We start from the raw sequence: 22,049 nt of genomic DNA, 5'->3' as shown, positions 1-22,049 counted from the left end.
CTTGGTCGTAATGTCATGTTTGAAAAGATCAGACGGTTTTGTTCATCCACACTGCCTGCTGTCCAAGTGTACTGGCTCCATATGCCTGCAATAGACTCGATCCGCCACCAGAGTCCACTGTTGTTACACTTTGAAGACACAGAGGCTGCAATCCGCACGCCGATGCAGGAAAGAGAGTCGTTTAATAATGATGTCACCGTTCTCGTTCTTTCCCAAAGTATAAATCATCGTGTCATCAAGCCGACAGCAGAGGAGCACTCGGATGTTTATTTGGACTTGACCCACTTTTGTTGTCAGTCACATCTTGACAAGGTGATATTTCCCTGCACTGCAGCATGATGACATTTTATGATTAATGTGCGACTTTTCCCCCTTTCCTCGATATCCCGAAGTGAGCATCCAGTGTGAGAAAACAGCTGCACTCAGCTCAGCCTCCTTGAGGGAAGTAGTTAAATAGTCAGCATGGATGTGCTTGGATTTAATCCCGTAAAAAGAAGCACCACGCCCTCTTGACAGCACACCCCCTCCCACCCCTTACTCGATGAATCAATACAGTAATAGTGCTGACTATGTACGGTACTGGGGGTGCTAAAACAGGAGAAATGACCCTGCCCGTATGTGCTGCCTGCTTGAGGTCTAAAATAAGCACTCTCCTTGAGGTGGTGCTCTGACTGCTAATGAGGCTTCGCATCAAGATGCTGCTGTCATGCACCTTGTGGCACATCAACTTTTACACGGGTCTTTCCTGGCATCCATACGTCCAATTGCTGGGTTTTGTTCTGAGGCCTTCTTCTTCTTCTTCTTCTTCTTCTTGTACTTCTTCTTCTTCTTCTTCTTCTTCTTCTTCTTCTTCTTCTTCTTCTTCTTCTTCTTCTTCTTCTTCTTCTTGTACTTCTTCTTCTTCTTCTTCTTCTTCTTCTTCTTCTTGTACTTCTTCTTCTTCTTCTTCTTCTTCTTGTACTTCTTCTTCTTCTTCTTCTTCTTCTTGTACTTCTTGTACTTCTTCTTCTTCTTGTACTTCTTCTTCTTCTTCTTCTTCTTGTACTTCTTCTTCTTGTGTTTCTTCTTCATCTTGTACTTCTTCTTCTTGTACTTCTTCTTCTTCTTCATCTTGTACTTCTTCTTCTTGTACTTCTTCTTCTTCTTCTTCTTCTTCTTCTTGTACTTATTGTACTTCTTCTTCTTCTTCTTCTTCTTCTTCTTCTTCTTCTTGTACTTCTTCTTCTTCTTCTTCTTCTTGTACTTCTTCTTGTACTTCTTCTTCTTCTTGTACTTCTTCTTCTTCTTCTTCTTCTTCTTCTTCTTCTTCTTCTTATTGTACTTCTTCTTCTTGTACTTCTTCTTCTTCTTCTTCTTCTTCTTCTTGTACTTCTTCTTGTACTACTTCTTCTTCTTCTTCTTGTACTTCTTCTTCTTCTTCTTGTACTTCTTCTTCTTCTTCTTCTTCTTCTTCTTCTTCTTCTTCTTGTACTTCTTCTTCTTCTTCTTCTTGTACTTCTTGTACTTCTTCTTCTTCTTGTACTTGTACTTCTTCTTCTTGTACTTCTTCTTCTTCTTCTTCTTCTTGTACTTCTTCTTGTGTTTCTTCTTCATCTTGTACTTCTTCTTCTTGTACTTCTTCTTCTTCTTCTTCTTCTTCTTGTACTTCTTCTTCTTCTTCTTGTACTTCTTCTTGTACTTCTTCTTCTTCTTGTACTTCTTCTTCTTCTTCTTCTTGTACTTCTTCTTCTTGTACTTCTTCTTCTTCTTCTTGTACTTCTTCTTCTTCTTCTTTTTTAACCATCAAAAATATGCTGTAACCTATGTGAGTTTACAACAGAAATACACATACATACAATATAGTACAGCAAAGTTTACATTAAATATGTATTACTAGTAATTTGGCAAACGTGGAAACTGGTGTATTTAACACATTATGTATCTTGCTTGAACCAGGAAAAAGTTTTAATTATGCCATGTGCTCATTTTGTTGACTATCAAATTATAACCAATTTTTATCAATTTCTTCCCACCAAATCCAGTATCGAAGTATAGACTATTAATAGAGATTTTCAGAAAATTCATTAATAAGTAATTTTATTCATTCGTTTAATTAAGTGCAGTAAAAATACAGTAAAATAAAATACAATACAAAATAAACTAGAGTAAAATAATATATACATTTTTAAATACTGTACAACCAAATGATTTAAACATATAGGTTAATAATTTAATTAATAATTTATTGTTAAAATATAATACAAGTAAAAACATTTAAGCTCATCACATTATTATTTTCTTCTTAATTTACATAATTTTGCAACATTTCTGTTATGTGCTGAGGTTGGTTCCCAAAGCTCAGACACAAATAATATTTTAACTCTTTATGCACATCGAGAGGCGTGGAATAAACTTGACTAGGCGAGAAACAACGAGAGTTGTTGAGGGACAGAGGTAATAATCCGACAAAACACACATTTCTCAGACAGTTTATATAGACAGTGAATCGATCTGATTGGTTGTGGCTAGCTATGCGGGTAACAGGACTGACACGGAATTATCTGATTGGCTGTTGACCAGATAGATTAAAGATTCTTGACATCACATAGCTCCTGACATCACATGGTATATTACCAGTTGAAAATAGATGCTGTTACATCAGTTCAAAACAGACACTTGACCTCAGTTCGAAACAGACACTTGACCACACGGTCATGACCCAAACATAACCCTGGCATGACCCAGTCATGACAATTTCCATTTTTATTAAATACATATGAAGTTACTTTTCTTTAGTTTAAAAGTATTCCATTTTAAAAAGCCAATTTTTTTTAACGATATATTTATTATTTGGCAAATAATTATATAGAATAAGTCTCGGTAATGCGTGTTTAGATTTTTCTTTTTTCTTTTTTTTTTGCGACATAACCACACAACACAATCCGTTTTCAGAAGCTTGGGATTTGAAGGAAAGAATATGATCAAACCTTGAGAACTATTTCCCATTGCCTGTCAATACAATACGACCAAAGCAACAAAAAGTCGACATCACAAAAAAAAACAAAAAAAACAAAAAAAACTATTGCAATGTGAATCGACTCTCCTTCCAAGCATGGTGTCCGCATCAGTCACATTATTGGTTAGTCGTGAGTACACAACTTATTATTTTTATACAGCGTGAATTACATCAACAAAGTTTTTCAAGTACAATGAAGCGGGGAATGTTAAAATATCATTTCATAATCTCTTTAGAGAGTTTTAAAAAAAAGTTAGATGCTGGCCACAGAAGGCCCCACAAGACTGGCTTGTGTGTGGGAACAAACTCCCATGTGAATGCGTTGGTTCCCTCTGTCCAAGTAGTCGTACAGTACGCACGACTTTCCCACACGCTTGCTAACACAATCTGACAGCATGATTTAAAAAAAAGAAAAGAAAAAAAAAAGTGTTGACTAAGTTTGAAATATTTCCCTACATGTCATTTTAGAATAACATTTTCTCCACATCACGGTGCTAATAATAAAACAAATGTGTTGGCAAAAAAAATGACTACAAGACAAAAATTGAAATTATTGCACAAAAATACATTAGAGCATAGCTCTGTTTGTTTTGAACCATCCTGCCACCTATCACTTCATTTTCATCTCATTAATCAGCCCAAAGTGTGAAAGTAACATCTGCGACAAGCATGTTAATCCTCAAATGTTACAAATGTTGCACGTGACTGTTTATTGCATGCAACAGTTGAGGTGACAGCTGCGCACAAGCAGTCATCAGGTGGTCCGAGTGCAGCTGACAACACACAACTGGGATGTAAAGTAGTTGCAAAAGTCAACAATGTGTGGACAGATCTTTCCCACCATTTTGTCCCCTCACAGGAAATACAAAAATCCAACTTTTTGTGGCTCAGTGGGACTCTTAAAAACTCGCTAATCTAGTCCAGATTGTCTCCATGGTGTGTGCGTGTGCGTGTGCATGGATGTGTGTACGCTACTTCCTGTTCACCGTTTCTTCTATACTGTTCAGAATACGTGAAGATATTTTTTGGTATTGGGTGGGATGTTCCAGCTAATTTAAGGGGGAATTCACTTACTGATTATGTTAAAACCTCCATCTTGTTTAATGTTCTTTCCTCATGTATGCTGTGTCAGTAGATGAGGTAACTTTTTTTTATTTTAATAATTTTAATTATCATAACTCATAAAATCAGCTGCTATAGGCTCCATCTTACCTGCAACCCTAGAACCCAAATGTAACTACATTTAAGGTTTTTTTTTAATGTAATTTTTTCTTTTATTTTAATTGTTTTCATTCTTAATTTAATTATTCTTTATTTATGGAAAGGAATCTGTTACCTTGACGTGGGTCTAATAAAACAATAAATTGCAGTCAAATTCTAATAATTAAATCAATGAATGTAAGCAATTCTTCAAAAAGAGGCTTCAAGCTAATTATGGCCACCCCCTGTTGAATTTTAATGTCAAACTAAACATGAAACAAACACTGAATTGAAAGTTGCTAAAGCCTCGACTCGTACGCCAAATACGTGTTTGTTTGTATATTACTTTTACCACCATATCCCAAATCCATTCAAATGGGTTTTTACTTGCACTTTACCGCCCCCAAAAAATAATCCACAATATGAAAACTCCAATAGTAAATTACAAATGTATGTATTTTTTTGATAACACATTGGAGTGTACCAAAGACTGTATGTAGCCGATGGGCTAACAAAGCCGTGTCAAACTATCGAAACATTTTCCTTTTTGCCTTTAAAATACCTGACTTTAACCTGGATTCCTCGCTGTACACTGACCAATGGAAGAACCCAATATTTTTAATGTATTTATTTGTTTATTTTTGTTTTTGGTACCGTTTTGAATCCATCCATCTTGTGTCTGTCATAGCAGCTAGCTAGCGCTAAGCTAATGCCTGTAGTTTGTCTCTCTGTTTCAAATCTCAGGGAGTTTTTATGAACGCTCAGACACATTGCTGGCGTCGGGCCGGAACCATATAAGTCACAATTTGGTAGATTTCATGTTTTTTTGTTTTTTGTTTTTTTCCCAAAATCTACAGTTTTGGCCACCATCTTTGATGATGCAATGCTAATGGTTGATAATGGTCTTCTGAAAAGTGATGATTTTGGAGTTGCAAGTTAGAGGGGACATTGGGGCATCTGAAAAGTGAAGTCTTTTGGACCGTGTGAACCCAGCAGATAAATAAAACTGTCTGGTGTATTTTTATATATTTATTTTTTTCTTCGCCCACTCTGTCTCTATTCAACAGCCTCCAAGTACCTTGACAACCTTGCCTGGTATTTTGGCAGCAGTCCTTTGAGTGTTGCTGTCAGCTGAGAGCGTGTATGTGTGTGTGTGTGTGAGTGTGAGGATGGAGGGGGGAGGAGTGAGTGGGGCTATTCAAGGCACTTGTCCTCCCTCGTCTCCCCCTGGTGCACAGAGGAGGAGAGGGGAGGAGGTGCGTACTGCACACTTGCACTCTGGTAGCCGACGGGAGCACATTGAGCCCAGCCTGCTCCCCCCCTTTCACACTGACTGCACCAAAAAGCCACAACAAGAGGATTTCCCGCCGCAGGAGCAGGATTTCCTGCGAGATCTTTTTTCTGGTTCTGCTGTTGAAGCTTCAGCATGGCAGAAGCGGCCCTGGGTGGACACCTTGGGAGCAGTGGGAGCAGCAGGTTGGGTCTCCTGTGGGCTCTGCTGACTCTCCTCAACCACGTGGGGGCTTTCAACCTGGATACGACTCACACGCTGCACAAGCTGGGGGACCGCGGGACCTTTTTTGGTTTCTCTCTCGCGCTACACCAGCAGCTCACACCGGAACCTCAGAGCTGGTGAGTTTACAACTTCTGTGTGCACCTGTTTCAATCATGCAGGGGAACCTTTTACCGCTTTTCTTTTACAACTTACCACAGGCAGAACTCGCAAAAGTGAATTACATGGTTAAAATACAGGCATCATTAAAAGTACAACATTTAAATGTACTTAACATACAAAAGAACTAAAGAAAACAATTTTGGAAAATTAATTTAAAAATATACACTTTTGTTAAGGGCTTAATCCATTTGCGTACAGCATAACAGCAAAATGCTGCTTCACCGTCTTTGCTTACAGAATCACAAACTTATATGTTTAATATACAGCACAGAGATTTGGGTGATTTTTGAGATATTAGCCGTATTTTGGCAGATTTTTTTTTCTGATATTTGGCAAAAATAAATAATTTGGCTGAATAAAATTCTCAAAACCAATTAAGTGACCAATCAATTAATTAAAACAAACAATATAATCAATAAAATAACTTTTTTTTTTTGCCCCAACAATAAAGATATGAATTACATTCGACTCTTTTCCAACCCTTTGTCTTTTAGCATTTTTTTTTTTTTTTGGAACTTTACAACTTTCCAACAGGGAGAAAAATCGGCCATTATTTTGCAGATTTTTGAGTGTGGGTGGAGGTGGTTGGTGAGATTTAAACATCGGCCAACTTTTGCTATTTTTACAAGAGCTAATAATAATGCTAATAATAATAATAATACTAATAATAATAATAATAATAATAATAACATCACCGGTGTTTTCCGACCTTTATTGAGCCATGGAAAAATATTTAACTATCCATCCTTTTTTTTTTTTTTTTTTTTTTTTTGTGTGTGTGTATGTGTGCATGCGTTTGCGTGCGTTTGCGTGTGTGCGTTTGCGTGCGTGCGTGCGCGTGCGTGTGCGTGCAAATACGTATAAATCTATACTCATTAATTCACCTAAAACCTTATAAATATCCCATTACCCTTCGCCTTAACCAGGTACTTCAGAATCTTGCCAGAGTCGTGAGGTTCAAATGGTCAGGAGACCAGAGAAAAGGTCAGAAAAAATAAAGAGAAAAGAAAGATAAATCAAAGTGAAATCCAGCACCGACCAAACACTTCCTGCCTTCCCCATGGTTACAAAATCAAAGTCTTACGCCAACCCCGGAAGCCTCTAAATTCCAGCAAATTAGCGAGATCTCAAGAGACCAGAGGAAAAACTAAAGAGAGGAAGGAGGGAAGGATCGATGAGGCAGAGTGAGATCCATAGAAGCCAGTACATCCAATCCATCAAAGTGAAATCCAGCACCAACCAAACCCCTCCTGCGTGCTTACAAAACCAGAGTCTTATGCCAACCCCAGAAACCTCAAACTTCCAATAAATTGAGATCTCAAGTGACCAGAGGAAAAACTAAAGAGAGGAAGGAGGGAAGGATAGATAAAGAAAAGTGAGATCCACAGACACCAGCACCCACTGATTCAAGGGGCTGTGGGAGGGAGAGGCAACTTCTGTTTGAGTTTCAGTAGATGCTGGTGCGATGGATCTGGCATGCATAAGGACCACCACCAAAGAAAGAAGCCGTCAACCGCGGTCCAGCAAAGCGAGCACCGCCACCCCCCCCGAAATCCCCAGGCCGCAGAAGCACCAAGGCCACCCCCAAGCCACCCGAGCGGACACCGGTCGGCGAGCCGACCCAGACGCCTGGAACACCCCCGCCCCAGCCCCGGCCCACACCCCCGAGCCCAAGGCCGCAGAACGAGGCCCGGCGGGCCCCCACAGCGCCCCACCGGTCCCCACCGGTCCCCACCGGTCCCCAACCCCCATCCCCCCACGACCCCCCCGCACCCCACCCAAACCCGCCACCCGCGACCCAAGAGGAGCGACCAGCGGGGCCTCACCCAACCCGGCGGGTGTAGGTGGCACGCCCGCCCCCAAGCACCCCCCCCCCCCCCCCCAACCCGCCCCCCACCCCACCAATCTGGCACCACGATGGGCGGACAGCCAGCGCAGCAGGGCTACTGGACAGTCCACCGGCCACCGGAGCCCGCCCGGGGCGCCAGGAGTTCTACCGGAGTGGGGCAGGCCTCAAACCCCCACCCGGCCCCCCCATCCATCCATCCATCCATCCATCCATCCATCCATCCATCCATCCATCTTGGCGGCCATGTTTAATTACTTTCCATGGAGCTCCAAATTCTCAACGCTCGGCTCCAACAGTTTGATTCTTCACCAAATGTGTTTTTTATGAGGAGATCCGTACATCACGTTCCATACTTCGTCCTGAAATGTGGAGAGAAAAAAACAAACTTACTACTGGATGCGTGCTGCCGCATTGTTGTGCCAAACGATTGTCAGGACACCCGTAATTCAAGCGGGTGCGGGAGTTTAACGTGCACTGTACATTCAGCTAATAGGCTGAACGGGAAGTCAAGGGCGTATGGGAGCATATGTGATGAATCAGCAGACTCTGCAGATTGTTTCATTAAACACGTCTTTGAGGTTTATTGATTGTCATCAGTATTCCCGCAACCATGAGTTGACGTCGCTTATGTCTAAAATCGGGTCTTCACTCAACTCCTGCTGCTTGTACAGCCTCATTTTGTGTTCTTTTTTCACTTGTGCATCACTTTACAAGCAAGTGGACGTTTGCTCCAAGATATGATTATGAGAGCTTATTATGCGCTCTATTGATTTCAAGTATGCATACCCTCACTCTGCCCATTAATGCGCTCTTCCTTCTTTTTGCTTCAACTTTGTTCAACTTCAAAGTTCTCCTGAGACTATTAAGGCTCCTCCTATATATCCATTTGAACTCTGTTGCTAACCAAAGCAGCAGCACCAATTCATACACATAAAGAGACTCTCAGATAAATTGGATCAATGTAGTATTTATATTGACACTACCACTTGATATTTACTAAACATTAAACAAAGAAGATTTCACATTGTATATTGACCCAAACAATCCATGTTGCAAAGTTCGAACATTTTAAGCAATGGGCAGTGCAGCAAAATAGACATTATAACAATACTTACCAGTATATATTCTTTATCCTCTATGAAAAATGACTATTACTGCAGCTGACTGAGTTTGGAAGCGATTGTTAATTAATTTGTATTATTATACTGCCACCTGGTGGCCAAGGCTCTCACGCCAGTGGGAGCAACACAATGTCAATGGCATTAATGCTTGAACCCATGGTACACAAGTTAATCAAGTATTCATCAAATTGTGTTAATACTGTATATTTCATAAACAGCTAAATTGCCTCTTCAGCCATCTAGCAGAAAATGATAACGTATTATTGTAGTGCAATTAGTATGCATGAACAACTAAAGGCCTCTTCACCTCCCCGCTAATAGACATATTCCTCCATTTTTAACTGTCAACTGCCCGCTTTAGCTGCACTGCAGTCCTGCTGTCGCCTGCTCAGACCAACACAGTGACATCAGCCTTAAAACTACCGGCAATACTGTGTATATATTGCGCAGCGGCATGGCTCCATCTTATTTTTAAAAGCGACTCGAGCCAATAGTGTCATATTGCTGCGCTGCGGGAGGACCTGAAGAAGGTCAAGAAAGTGATGGCGTGGACAATGTGTAACGTGGCCGCTCGTAACGTCACTCCATCGCTATGTATGGATGGCTTGCTTATATTTTTAGCAAATATATTGTCAGAAACGCCTGACTGCACGTGTTTACTCTCAATTGCCACACTATTAGGTAAACAATGGAATGGATGCAATTCTGTTTTCGGGATGTTGAAGAAAGTTTGACTATGACTTATTTTAAGGAGGAAGTCAATACCCCCCTTTTCAAAAAAAAAAAGAAAAGAAAAATCCTTGACAATAATAATATGTTATATGCAGCCCCAATAGACTAAATACGATATTGTGGTTAATATTGTGTTAATGCAATATGAGTTAAGCAGCAAAATGCAGCAACAAAATGGATGCCTTCTGATATTGATTAAAAAAAAAAATCAATCAGAAGGGGGCCATTTTGTCACTTGCTGTCGAGTGACAATGACATCACAGTTGCTCAGGTCTCAACCAATCACAGCTCAGGTTCAGAAAACAGGTGAGCTGTGATTGGTTGTTGCCTGCTGAGCAGGCGTGATGTCATTTTCAGTCGACAGCAAGTGGCAAAATGGCCGCCCCCTGAGATGGATAAATATGGCTGGATTTTGCGGCATAACTTATATTCCATTAATGTAATATTAATCAGAATGTCATGTTTATATATTATATTATTGTCAAGAAATGTTTAAGGTTGACTTCCTTAAATATACTAAAGGTCTAAAAACAGAATAGCCTAAATGTAAACATATCAGAAGGACATGTCACATTACGAGTCAAATTCCCAGAAATCATATTACAACATCAGCAGTAGCTAATAGACTCTATTCTGAGAGCATACTTTATTATTCACAAAACAAATACAGGGAAACTGACTCTCCTGTATGAATAATACATTTCCATTAAGCGGTTCGGATGACACGTTCTAAAAAGCGCCATGACGAGGACATCTTGCCCCAAAGTGTTGTAATCAGATGCTAAACTGACTCATCCGCTTTTGAATGTGGCCGAGCTTTGTGTGTGACTCTCGCCTGAGGTCACGATGCACTGAACTCGGAGATTATGATATGATTACTGCTTTGAAGTTCCAAACACTTGTTTCACGCGATCCAATGCAACACTCTTTTACTGCCACACGTTATAAAAAAAAAAACTTTAATATGACAAAGGCTTTGATCATTTACATTATCCTTGAAAACTTTCTGTTTCATCAAATTTCATACACATTGAGACTATTGAAAAGAGATACAATGTTGCCATCTGCTGGCTATAGATAGTGAGGGTTTTTGATTCCACAACTCATTGACCAGGCAGCACGTGCTGCACTTAGACGGTGCACTGCCCTTTGATAAAAAAAAAACAAAAAAAAAACACATAGTCGACATCATTTAACGTTTATGGTGGCATACATCGTGATTTTACTAATCGTTATTAAACGTTTTTGGCAGTAAAAGAGTTAAACATTTCTTTCTGACACTTGAAAAATCTTGACATGTCAGTGGGTGCAGTTGCACTCCAGACCTGTAGGTGCCAGTAATGAGCATTAAAAAGTCAGCTCCGTATAGCAAGATATTTTTTTTTCACCGAAGCTCTAAGTATGAGTGTAAATAAGGTAATCTAGCATGATTTTTTTTTTGGAGGCACAAAGACGGTTTGTAAAAATCAAAGCAGCTTTGTGACAGATGGCTATCGGCAGAAGCCCACGCTGATGCCCAGCTTCTTGCGGTTGCTTCAGTGAACTACTGTAATGTCTTTGTGTCGCATCACACACTATCTCCTCAGTGTGAGCACAAGCGCTGGCTTCTATTACTTGGCCTTGGTGGAGGTCTGCTGGCATCTCGAAGCAGCTTAACAATCTGCCGCCGCCGCCGCTGCTGTCAGACAGACGATGGGGGCATTTGAGTGGGAGTTATGTGTGCATCTGCTATTTATACTGAAATGACAAGTGCTTCCACTAATAGTTGAGCACATGGCGAAGACAGGAAACTCCCTGTGTTCAAGCCCTCAGCTGTCTAGCAGAACAGCAAATTAGACGTTTTACTTTTTCCGACTTTCATCGCCACCGATATCAAGAGTCTCACAAAACAGCATTTTAATGCTGACAACATATATTTGCTTTATATTCCCCTCTTGAACAATGAGGACAACCATATACTTTATAATGCTTATAATGTAAATTGGTTATTGGTTCGGTTGGGAAGATACAAATCAGCACATATAACGAGTAAAACAAAGGCAGCAATTTAAAATAAAAAATTATAATAAAAAATTATAATTATATATGTACAGTATACTGTACTTATATAATACATATATGTATGCATATGTGTGTATGTGTGCACAACTAAAAAATATAGATTAAAAAAATACAAATAAAACTCATCTTATTTAAAATATAAATGAAATAAAATATTTCAAAACAGAAACAATGATACTAAAAATGAAAATAAAGATAAGTAAAATATATTTAGAAAGAAAAGTAATGTTAAAATTTAAAACAATTATAAAGATTACAATATCACATCTTTAACAATAAAAAAGAACTCAAAATTTTAAGTAAAAATAAAGAAAAAGATAAAGATACAAATGAAAAACACAAAGGAAAATTTTCCATCTTAAAATAAAAATATAAATAAAATGCATTAAAATAACAAAATAATTTTAAATAAAGGTAAAGATAAAAACATATTTAAGACAAAAAATAAACTTTATAAATAAAAAAAAATACATATAAAGTTACAAATAAGGATTGCAAAAAAACTGATAAAAAATAAAACATGAAAAAAAACATTTTATATCATAAAATTAAAATAAAAAAAATTAAGATTGTATTGAAAATAATTAAAAAAATAAATATCGCTACATCCCTAAAATAATGGCCTAATACTGACTGCTATATTTATTAATAATTTAAGTTCAGGGGTAAAGCAAGAAGTTGACATTGTCTTAAATATCCATCCATCCATTTTGTGTACTGCTTGTCCTTATTAGGATAGTGGGTGAGCTGATTTTAGGCAAGAACTTGGATTGGTCATCATCCAATAGGGGGACACTTCATGTTCACATTCACACTAACATGTATTTGGAGAAAACATGAAAAGTCCACACAGGAAGGCCCAAAACTTGGAACTGTGAGGCTGTTATACAAACCGCAAACCCACCAAACTAGCCTGTGTTTAAAGTAAATCATGATATCTTGTAGCTGAGATATTCCAATTGCTGTGGGCGTGGCAGCACTGCTTTTATTTGATCCAATCAAGCACTTAAAGTCTATATGAAGCACTAACATTTTACCGTCATTTTCCATCCATATAGCCCTCGCAGCATGATATACAGCATGCCGCCTTCCCCCATAAGATGGGTTTGGCTCACTGCCACTGCATCAGTTTGTATGCTGGACCCGATCCAATGGAAGTGTTACATCCTTTTTCCTGCCTCAGTGTTTAGTTGAAAGTGTAAGCACGGGCGATGCGGCGTCTTTTCCGCAGCTCACAAATCATCAGTGCTGTTTTGTCCGTGTGGCCTTCAAAGACATCTATTGTGCTTCATCTTCATCCCCTGAGGTCTTTAGGTCAGCTTTTGTATTCAAGGAAGCCATTTCCACCGCTCGACATCTCAGCGCAACGCACTGGTACGCTGTGACAGCGGGTCATAAATTGTTGGCATATTCGGGAAAAGTGACAGTTACATAGAAATATAAAATAGTGAGCAAGGTAGCTGACTTTAAAAACAGTCTTTATGTTTAGTACATATCTTATATTGCCCTGCGATTGGCTGGCAACCAGTCCAGGGTGTCCCCCGCCTACTGCCCAGAGCCAGCTGAGATAGGCGCCAGCACCCCCCGAGACCCTTGTGAGGAATAAGCGGTCAAGAAAATGGATGGATGGATGGATGGATGGACATATCTTATATTTTATACGTTTTGAATGCCATTAAAGCAACACTAAGGAACTTTCAGTTTATGGTGATTATGGCGGCACCATATGGACAAAAGCGGTAAAGTTATGCCTGAAGGAACATCACATTTCGCAAGCGCATTGCGCTGTTTTTGAACTCACAAGTTGACTTCCGTCATTGACGTACGCCATAAAGCAGTTAGTACATTTGTAGTTTTTTTTGTTTTTTGTTTGGCAGTGTTCCTACCATCCTCCTCAAAGTTGTTTAGTGCCAATAAAAATGATGCAGACCCCCTCAGGCCATGGCAAAGGTACCAATCAGATAGTTTTAAGTTGATGTTCCAACTGAAGAGTTCTGAAAATATTTTATTAAGGTTGAAAAGTTCCTTAGTGCTACTTTAATAATAAAATAATAATTCTACTAAATCTTACAAGACTTGCTGAACTGAGGTCTTATGAAGTATGTTCGCAAAATGTTGTGCAAATTCAGAGACACTTTCCAGAATTTATTTATTTTTATTTTATTTTTATTTTTATTTTATTTATCACTAATAGGCTAATATAATAATTACATAATTGCACTGTGCTCACCCTGTGGCTTGCCAAAACCTGTATGTCAGTTAGCCATGTATGGACACTAACATCATAGATGCTACCTTTGAACTTTGCACTCGTAATAATCTGGATGGTCCTTTTCCTCTTTGGTTTGATCCATGATTTAAAAAAAATAAATAAATAAGAAAAATTGTGGACTCGTCAGACCACAGCATATTTTTTCACTTTGCTTTAGTCAATCTCAGGTTAGCTCAGGGCCAAACTATGTTTACTGACAATGGGTTTTTTTGGGGACTCTGGAACGGATTAATTACATTTCCATTCATTTCAATGGGGAAAGATGATTAGATATTAATATTTGAGTTACTATCATGAGCATGGAAGGAATTAAACTCGAAATGAAACTGATGAAGCAATGATACATTGATATGGTTTCACATTCATAACAGCCCTCTGAAGGAAACCATAACTACAACATGGCCTGTGACAAGAATGAGTTTGACACCCTTTTAAATGTGTGTCATTATGTCCCCGCACCATTCCGTCACACACAGAATGGACTTGTTGATTTGCATTACAAAAGCATAATAAAAAAAAAAAAAGCTCCTGCCCCCAACCCGTTTTCCTTGGGTTAAGCACAGCCTCCCCCTTGTTCTTCCCCATCCAAAAACTCAATTCCTGATCCATCTACAGTAACTCTTGTCATTAAATCTCCTGCAGCCCATTCACGTGAAAGCCTTGGCAGCGCATCCACGTTCCTCCCTTTTTCCCACTGCTTACCTACAAACGAGTAAGGATTTATAGGACTCTCACCGTGAATACTCTTCACTGGCTGTCCATTTAGCACTCCGCCGGCCCGCCATGACCCGGACAAAAGCTCGGCGGGAAGCGCCGGTGCCAGGCCCGAAAGCTTTCAGGAATATTAGCCGAGTGAGAGTGGGACAATGCGCGCCGTCAGCAAGAAAAACACAACTTGAGTCGCAATGAGAGCGAGAAAACATGGCATCCTTTCCATGTTGAGATCATCGGTGGCGCGATTGTTTGTTTTTAGTGTTTAATTATTCAACTGTCATCAAGGTTGTTTGAGAAGAAAGCAAGAGGTTGACCCTGGCTGTCACGTTCTCCTAATGTGGGGGAGGGTCTAATGCAAGCAGGAGCTGCAGGGATGAATAAGCCGTGACCTCACCTTTTGATTAAATGTGTGTGCGTGTGTTCCTGCGGTTGAATCAATCAGATGATAGCATCACTATACAGTAGCTGTCATGTATAAACCAGGAAATGAAAACATTTTATATGACAGGTTTGTCTTTCAGTTCAATAAACAAATATTCATTTGGCTTTTTTGATTTTTTTATTATTATTTATATAGCCATCAGTCAAAACAAGACGTGTTTATGTCAACCAGTTAAATAAAAATACATTTGTAAACAAAAAAGTGACATTAACAAAAATGTTTGTGTTAGCTTAATAAAAAAAGGTTTCCATTTAATGATAACATTCGTGGGTGGAGTTTTCCACACCAACTTGGGCTGGAGCAGTTCTAATTCTAGCCTTGTTGCTGGTGAAGCCTACACAGATGAGAGGCGAAACGTCTTCTCGGGCAAACAGAGCAGTCCGATTCCACAAGGGTCTCGTGTCACATTAATAGTAATTATATCAGAAATATCCACTCAACTTTTTTCCCCTTCAGTAAGATGTCGGCTAACCTTAATTCAATAAGCTACTGCGCTAGTTTTGACGCTGTTGCTAACAAATTAGCAGGAGCTATTTAACAAAATCCCAGAAGAGTGGTCAGTCTGCAATGTTTTGTGTCAATGCTTATGTTTATAGTCCTGTTTTTATGTACGGTAGTTTAAATCTCCACCTACCCTTGAGATAAATTGCCATAAATTGTCGCAGCACTCTCATGCTAGCAGTTAGCATGTCTGCCTGACAGTTCTGAAGTTCACTTATACTCTGGCGTCCACTGTATTCCAAATTCAAGCATGTAAAGTTCATTTACAACGCTGAATTGTCCATAAGGATGAATGTGAATATTTTCTTTTTCTTTTTTTGTGACACTGTTGCGTAGACCAGGGTGGTCAGGTCAACTATAGAAATGGCTGAAAATGACAGATGGATCGATGTCATCCATCTTGTGCCCATGATCTGCCTGCCAGTGTTCTTTGGTCTCCGTAGATAAACATCTAAATGGATGGATCAATTGATTGATAAGGAGAAGAATGACAATGGATCTTACAGAACAGATGTGAATATATTCCTAAGGGCCAATAATTACCTGGAAATGGTCATTCACATGTGATCAATAGTGGGCCAGCTGGTGAGCTGAGGGGCTTGTTAACTCATTCACTCCCAGAGATTTTGACTCCCGGCTGTTTTTTTACTGGATTTTGACTGATTTTGCACAGAATATTGTGTTCTATTGCTATAAAAACATGGAACCTACCAATCTACCTACCAATATATCTGTAGCATTAGAATATAGCTAAGTTTCATCATTATTCACAAATCTGTTTAAAACAGTGGAGAAAAGAGCTTGTTTGTGACATGGCCCTGGTTGATCTCTTATACTCTGCTGCCAGTTGCTGGCCGTTTTTGGAATAACTACCATTGCTTCAAGCGTTCTCTTCAGTTGAGAGGCTGCATCAAAGCCTTCTGTATGCTATAGCATAAAAAAAAAAATATATATATAAATACGTCTTTGGGACCATGGTAATATTTAAAATAGAACATATTTACACGCTTTTGGGAGTAAATGAGTTAAAGATGTATGTGACACGAGGATGGGGTCACTTATCTCATAGCACCCAATTTTTTTTTTTTTGAACAGATTTTTTAGCATGTTGATGACTCTGACCATTGCTAGAACCGATCTGTCTTCAAATGTCAACAAAGGTTTCTGGTGGTACTGCAATCAGTATCCGGACCATGAGGGATTTTGCAGTTTGCCAAAGGTTTCTTTGAAACAAATCATTGCTTTGAATCACCTTCCCCGGCAGGGAACCGCAGTGTCCCAAAGGGTTTTCGCACCGACTGCCAGCTGTCTCTGTCCCTCTCTTTTCCCCGTTTTATTATGCATTCGCCATGCCCTCTTGTCTGGCTCACGGTGGCACGCATCATGATTCACAGCACCTCATTCTCAGCTGTTGCTCTCCGTAGTGAGATTTCCCCAAAAGCGATCGTTTTAAAGACAGGCGGCGGTCCGGGTACTGAGCCGCCCCCGGTTTACACAGATGGTGTATGTAGACTTTTGTTGTCAGCTGTGCATACGTGTGTGAATAAAGATTCAGGTACATAATAATGTTTGCATGTCTGCACATGTTCGCCTTTGCAAGTGTGTGTTTGTGCATCCAGGTCAGAGGTCACAGTCTTGCCTCGGGACAATAACGGGGCCAAAAGAGCCCCTCGCCCCCCTGCTGATTCTGCCTTCCACAGTCTGTTGTCCACCAAACACATGTTAAGTGTGAGAGAAGAGATAGAGGTCGTTCATCAATCTGAAATTGTGGTGGAAATGTTGACGGTGCAACTCATTTTCCACAAACTTAGATAGTCTTCAAAGGTCCAAATCTGGTTCATTAAAGGGAAAAGTTGGAAAATATGCAGAAGAGTTTGTGCCCAACGATCCATTTTCTCCCACTTATCCTCATCGGTCACTCCTATTGGTGAGAGAAGTGGGGTACACCCTGGACTGGTTGCCACTCAATGACGGTGGATGAGATCAAAGGGTCAATGTGGGGAGAGCGACAAGGGTCTTATGTGTTTTCTGCTTTTAGCCATAAGTATGTTTGTCACTATTAATGTTCTAGGATGAAAAGCCTTCGCCTTCATATGGCTACTTTTAGTGCCAGTTACTGCTCAGTGATTGAGAGCTTGTCGTGGCAAATGATTGGTGATAGTCTGGTCTTCATCGGTTTATTTACTTAACACCAATTTAATTTGGGTGACAGGTCTCGCTATCAGTGTACAGTTGTTTGCCTTTCAATCTGGTAAATGATAACAAACCATTATTAGCAGATGTTCACTTGATACCTGTGGTACTTTTCTATATTATCCGAACAACAACCAGTGTTAGGGGATGTCACAAACTTTCTGCGTAATATTTAATGCTTGATGTTTCAAAAATTCCAAATTAAATCTTCTTCATAGTGTTGATCTGGGAGTCATTTTCATTCTATAGCTTGTTTTTCATTGGCCGATGGGGCAGTTATGATTTAGCCCTTTGAACTCTGCCTAGCAACAAGAGAACATGCAATTGTGTGGTGTGACAGTCGCAATAAATATGAGCGATTCGTAGTGTCGGCTAGTATTTTTTATACCACTTTACATTTTTGATTATATAATTTTCCATTTCGATCAGATAAAATACATGATTGTGTATATTAAGATAATTGCTGTTTTTACATGATTTGAATTGTGATCTTTTTTTTTAGTTTTTATTTTTCTTAATTTTAATATTTTTATTTGAGTTTTTTTTTGTTTTGTTTTTAAGCCAATGGGCAAGATGGCAAATTTCTTACCAGTGGGTGGTTGCCACCAAGCATTATCATAAAAAAACAAAACAACAACAACAACAACAACAACAAAACAACAATGACTAGCAATAATCGTGTAGCCAATTATTGCCATGACGTTTTTTTTTTGTTTTGTTTAGGATTTGTTTGTAACACTGAGAACACAAGTGTCACTTTTGATGTTTTCAGGAAAACCAAAAATAACCTTGACAACATTTGAAGGTACAGGCGGCAATGTGGCCAGTTTTGACCTGTGAAGGAAAAACAACCTTCAGGCAAAATCAGTGAGCATTCAGCTCATCTTTACAGTTCTATAAGAAGGTGTACCTTATGCAGGTGAAGGTGAATATGTTATCTAATCCCTTGGCAGATGAATGGGGATATGGAGAGTTTGCTGCTGTGTAATTTGGACGGTTCATGTGGGTTTTTCCAAACAAAACCCAAGCTCACATTCAACTGCCCGATATGATCTCAGGGTGTAGTGACGGTAATGTAACTACAGTACAGTGAGGCCATGCCAACAATGTGTGTGTGTAATTTTATTCCTGTTACACCCCCAACAACACACACATATAAACCCCACATAGCTTAGTAGTGCATGTCATGTGGGTTCACTGAAAGATGAGCTGGCAGTTGAAAATGACGACGGGACTTTGTGACTCATATCTGAACAATGAAGAATAAAAGTGTGCAAAAGGCTTCAATGCACGCAATTATGAGCCGAGAATCGTGAATGATATTCAAGACAGATAAATAAATGCCTCTTTCAAACAAATGCTTGTCACAAAAACAAACAAACAAACAAACAAAAAACAAGTACAGCAGCTGCCATTATCTCTATTAATTGTATAGTTGTTCACACATGCACATTGAAGTTAGCTGTTGAGCCCATTGAAATGCTATCGCTAACCAAATAGCAGAACCTACCGAAAAAGGCTAACTTGCTAATGCTAGCATAGTCAGTATAAAATTACCTTTTGAAGTGTGAGATTAAAAGGAATTGTTAATTAGCAGTACATTTTAAATGTAGTCATTTACGATGGAACGAAAGGGAGCAATTTAGTTGCACTAATTTGGCTAAGCTATAAACAAAAGCTGACCCTAACTATTTTTACTTTTCCTATTTTAACTTTCCCTCGTTACTTTCCCCACTTCCGCTTCCCCCCATCTGTCATGACGGCTCGCTTCCACGCATCCGCCATGGCTGACAGCGTTGGCTGGAATGCGGCCCAACATTCAGTTTTTAAAATAGCCCGCTATCCTAAGAATCCACGCTCCTAATAAGGCAGAGGGCAGCGACTCTGCCCCCCCCCCCAAAAAAAAATATCAGCACCCACCTCAGTGAGAATAAAGGCTTTTGCTCGCCTTCATGCAGTGATGGGGGAGTGTTGAGAGCCAAAGCAAGTTTGTACAAACAAGATAGAGCCGTACTAAAGTCAAGATAACATGAAGTCATGTTTTCTGTCTAGTACACATTGTGCAGGTTAACGGAACGGTTTCCACATGTTGTCCTTTGACTGACGGAATGCTTCTTGTAGTATTTACTCAATCTTAAACATTAGCTAGTGATGCTACATCTAATGACTGACCAACATATATAGATGGATTTGTTCTTGACGTGGATCAATTTATCCTTGTATCAACCATCATAGGAACCTTTAAATTTGTGTTGCTTCAGGATCCTGGTGGGGGCACCACAGGCTGCAGGTCAGGGTTTGTTGCGCGGCAGTCGACCGGGAGCCTTGTTCAAGTGTCCTATCACGCCTGAGGAATATGACTGTGAGAGGGTGGATATTGATGGTGAAGGTAAGTTTTTATAAAGTTGACACATAATGCATTTCCATCTGACGCAGTATCGGAGTCACCAAGAAGCCACATGACTTTCCTGTTTCCCTGTCTTGGTTATAACAGTTGAAATACCAACTTTGAACATTTTTTGGAAGTCAAGAATTCTATGGAATTGTTTTAAAGGTTACTTGACATAAGATGGCACAAGTGTCTGAAGACAAATGTTCTGTTCTTCTCCGTCAGTGAGTCTAAACAAAGAGAGCAAAGACAACCAGTGGCTGGGAGTGACTGTCAAGAGCCAGGGCATTGGAGGGAAGGTGGTGGTAAGTCAAGGCTGTATCAGCATCTCTCGATTAAAACGTTTTAATTCTATAGTAACACAAAAACCACAACTCTATCTCTCCCCCAGACCTGCGCTCACCTGTACGAACTCAGGCAACGAGTGCACCAACCCTCCGAGACGCGCGATCCCATCGGACGCTGCTACGTCCTGAGTGAAGACCTAACGGAGAGAGATGATCTGGACGGAGGAGAGTGGAAGTTCTGTGAGGGTCGTCCGCAGGGTCACGAGCAGTTTGGCTTCTGCCAGCAGGGCCTTGCCGTCAGTTTCACCCCAGACAACAACTTCATATTGTTTGGGGCCCCTGGAACGTACAATTGGAAAGGTGCGGTGGCCTGTAGGGATTACAATGATGTGATGAAGAACTTGCATTAGAGTGGCACTAAGTACATTTCAGCAATGGGACAACAAAGAAACAAGGAGGGTCAAACATTGGATAAAGGTAGAATCCTTTTTTGTCCTAGTTGAGTCGGTAAATATACTCAAGAAAGAACAAACGTTTCTGAAAATTTCTTATGCGGATGACAATACGTTTGCCAGTTCCGAAGAGGTAATGTCTAAAGTCTTCCATCAAACCGGAGTCCTTGCAATGGTAAAGATAAGATCATTGGGTCTTCTTGACCCACAACTGCAAAGTGGACATGTCCGCAGTCTTCCATCAAACGAGCATTCTCACAATGGCAAATTCAAATCATTGGGTAACTTTAAGTTGCCACCCTGAAACCGGACATACACCGTGATTATTTTCAAATTTCAACTCGTACTTACGAATAAATCACCTGCAATGTAAAAATCAAAGCTAGGGAATGAAGTAATCACCCAGTTCTACGTTAAACTATTACTGTACTCTTCAAGTCTTCTGGATGCTTTATCTCAAATCAACTGTAAATCATTTTCGTCACAGCTAATAGTCAGAGGTGGCAAATACAGGTCCACGAAGTAAAAACCCTGCCATAGTTTGGCTATAGCCACAGGTGCTTCTCCTTAACCGGCTGCCGGGGAGCTTGTTTATCAATTGAGTAGAAGCACCTGTGGCTAAAGCCAAACTCTGGGAAGTTTTTTACCTTCTAGACCTGGATTTTATGCCTCTGCTAAATAGGAGATCTTATCGGTTTGATTGTGACAAGGGCCCCTCATCTTTGAATTGTTACTGAAGAATCATATCCATCCAGCTCAGCTTTCCGCTATAGAACAAAAATCCATGCTAAAAACCTCATTGATTGATGGTACTATATCCTAATTGGACTGAGAGCAGCAGCGCCAGGATCAATACTGCAGTATCGTACAAGTGAATGTATGTTTCATTTTGGGGTTGTCTGTAGTCCTCTGACTTTCTAAAGTGCAGTCGCCAAGATGGTTTCCACCAATGTGTTGGGAGCATGCAAATGTTTCTTACGGATGTATTTTGGCCTCACACGTTTCCATTTCAGGTGAAATGCGCGTACAGCTGCTAAACCAGACGCTGCTCGACCTTGGTTTCTATGATGACGGACCCTACGAGGTGGCGGATCAGAAACAGCTTAATGCCCGGCTCATCCCTGTGCCCTACCACAGTTACCTGGGTAGGAGTCGCCCTCCCTGCT

General features: G+C 40.0%; 1 protein-coding gene across 4 annotated transcripts in view; it reads left to right on the top strand.

The window, feature by feature from the left end:
* The first annotated feature begins 5,414 nt into the window (after positions 1-5,414).
* itga7 (integrin, alpha 7) overlaps positions 5,415-22,049 on the top strand; it is a 33,321-nt gene continuing 16,686 nt past the window's right edge. For 2 of the 4 annotated variants that reach the window (XM_077530260.1, XM_077530259.1), the window contains exons 1-5: positions 5,416-5,827; positions 20,017-20,144; positions 20,370-20,449; positions 20,536-20,791; positions 21,897-22,028. In XM_077530260.1, coding sequence (XP_077386386.1) covers positions 5,622-5,827; positions 20,017-20,144; positions 20,370-20,449; positions 20,536-20,791; positions 21,897-22,028 — 802 coding nt within the window. In that variant the 5' untranslated portion in view covers positions 5,416-5,621. Of the gene's footprint in view, positions 5,828-20,016; positions 20,145-20,369; positions 20,450-20,535; positions 20,792-21,896; positions 22,029-22,049 lie in introns of all 4 variants that reach the window. The other 2 variants (XR_013284691.1, XM_077530262.1) reach the window with 2 other exon arrangements.

This window comes from Festucalex cinctus, chromosome 8, assembly GCF_051991245.1.
Source record: "Festucalex cinctus isolate MCC-2025b chromosome 8, RoL_Fcin_1.0, whole genome shotgun sequence".
Classification (NCBI taxonomy): domain Eukaryota; kingdom Metazoa; phylum Chordata; class Actinopteri; order Syngnathiformes; family Syngnathidae; genus Festucalex; species Festucalex cinctus.
The sequence above is the reverse complement of the archived record's forward strand: the minus strand, read 5'-3'. Positions and strand labels throughout refer to the sequence as shown.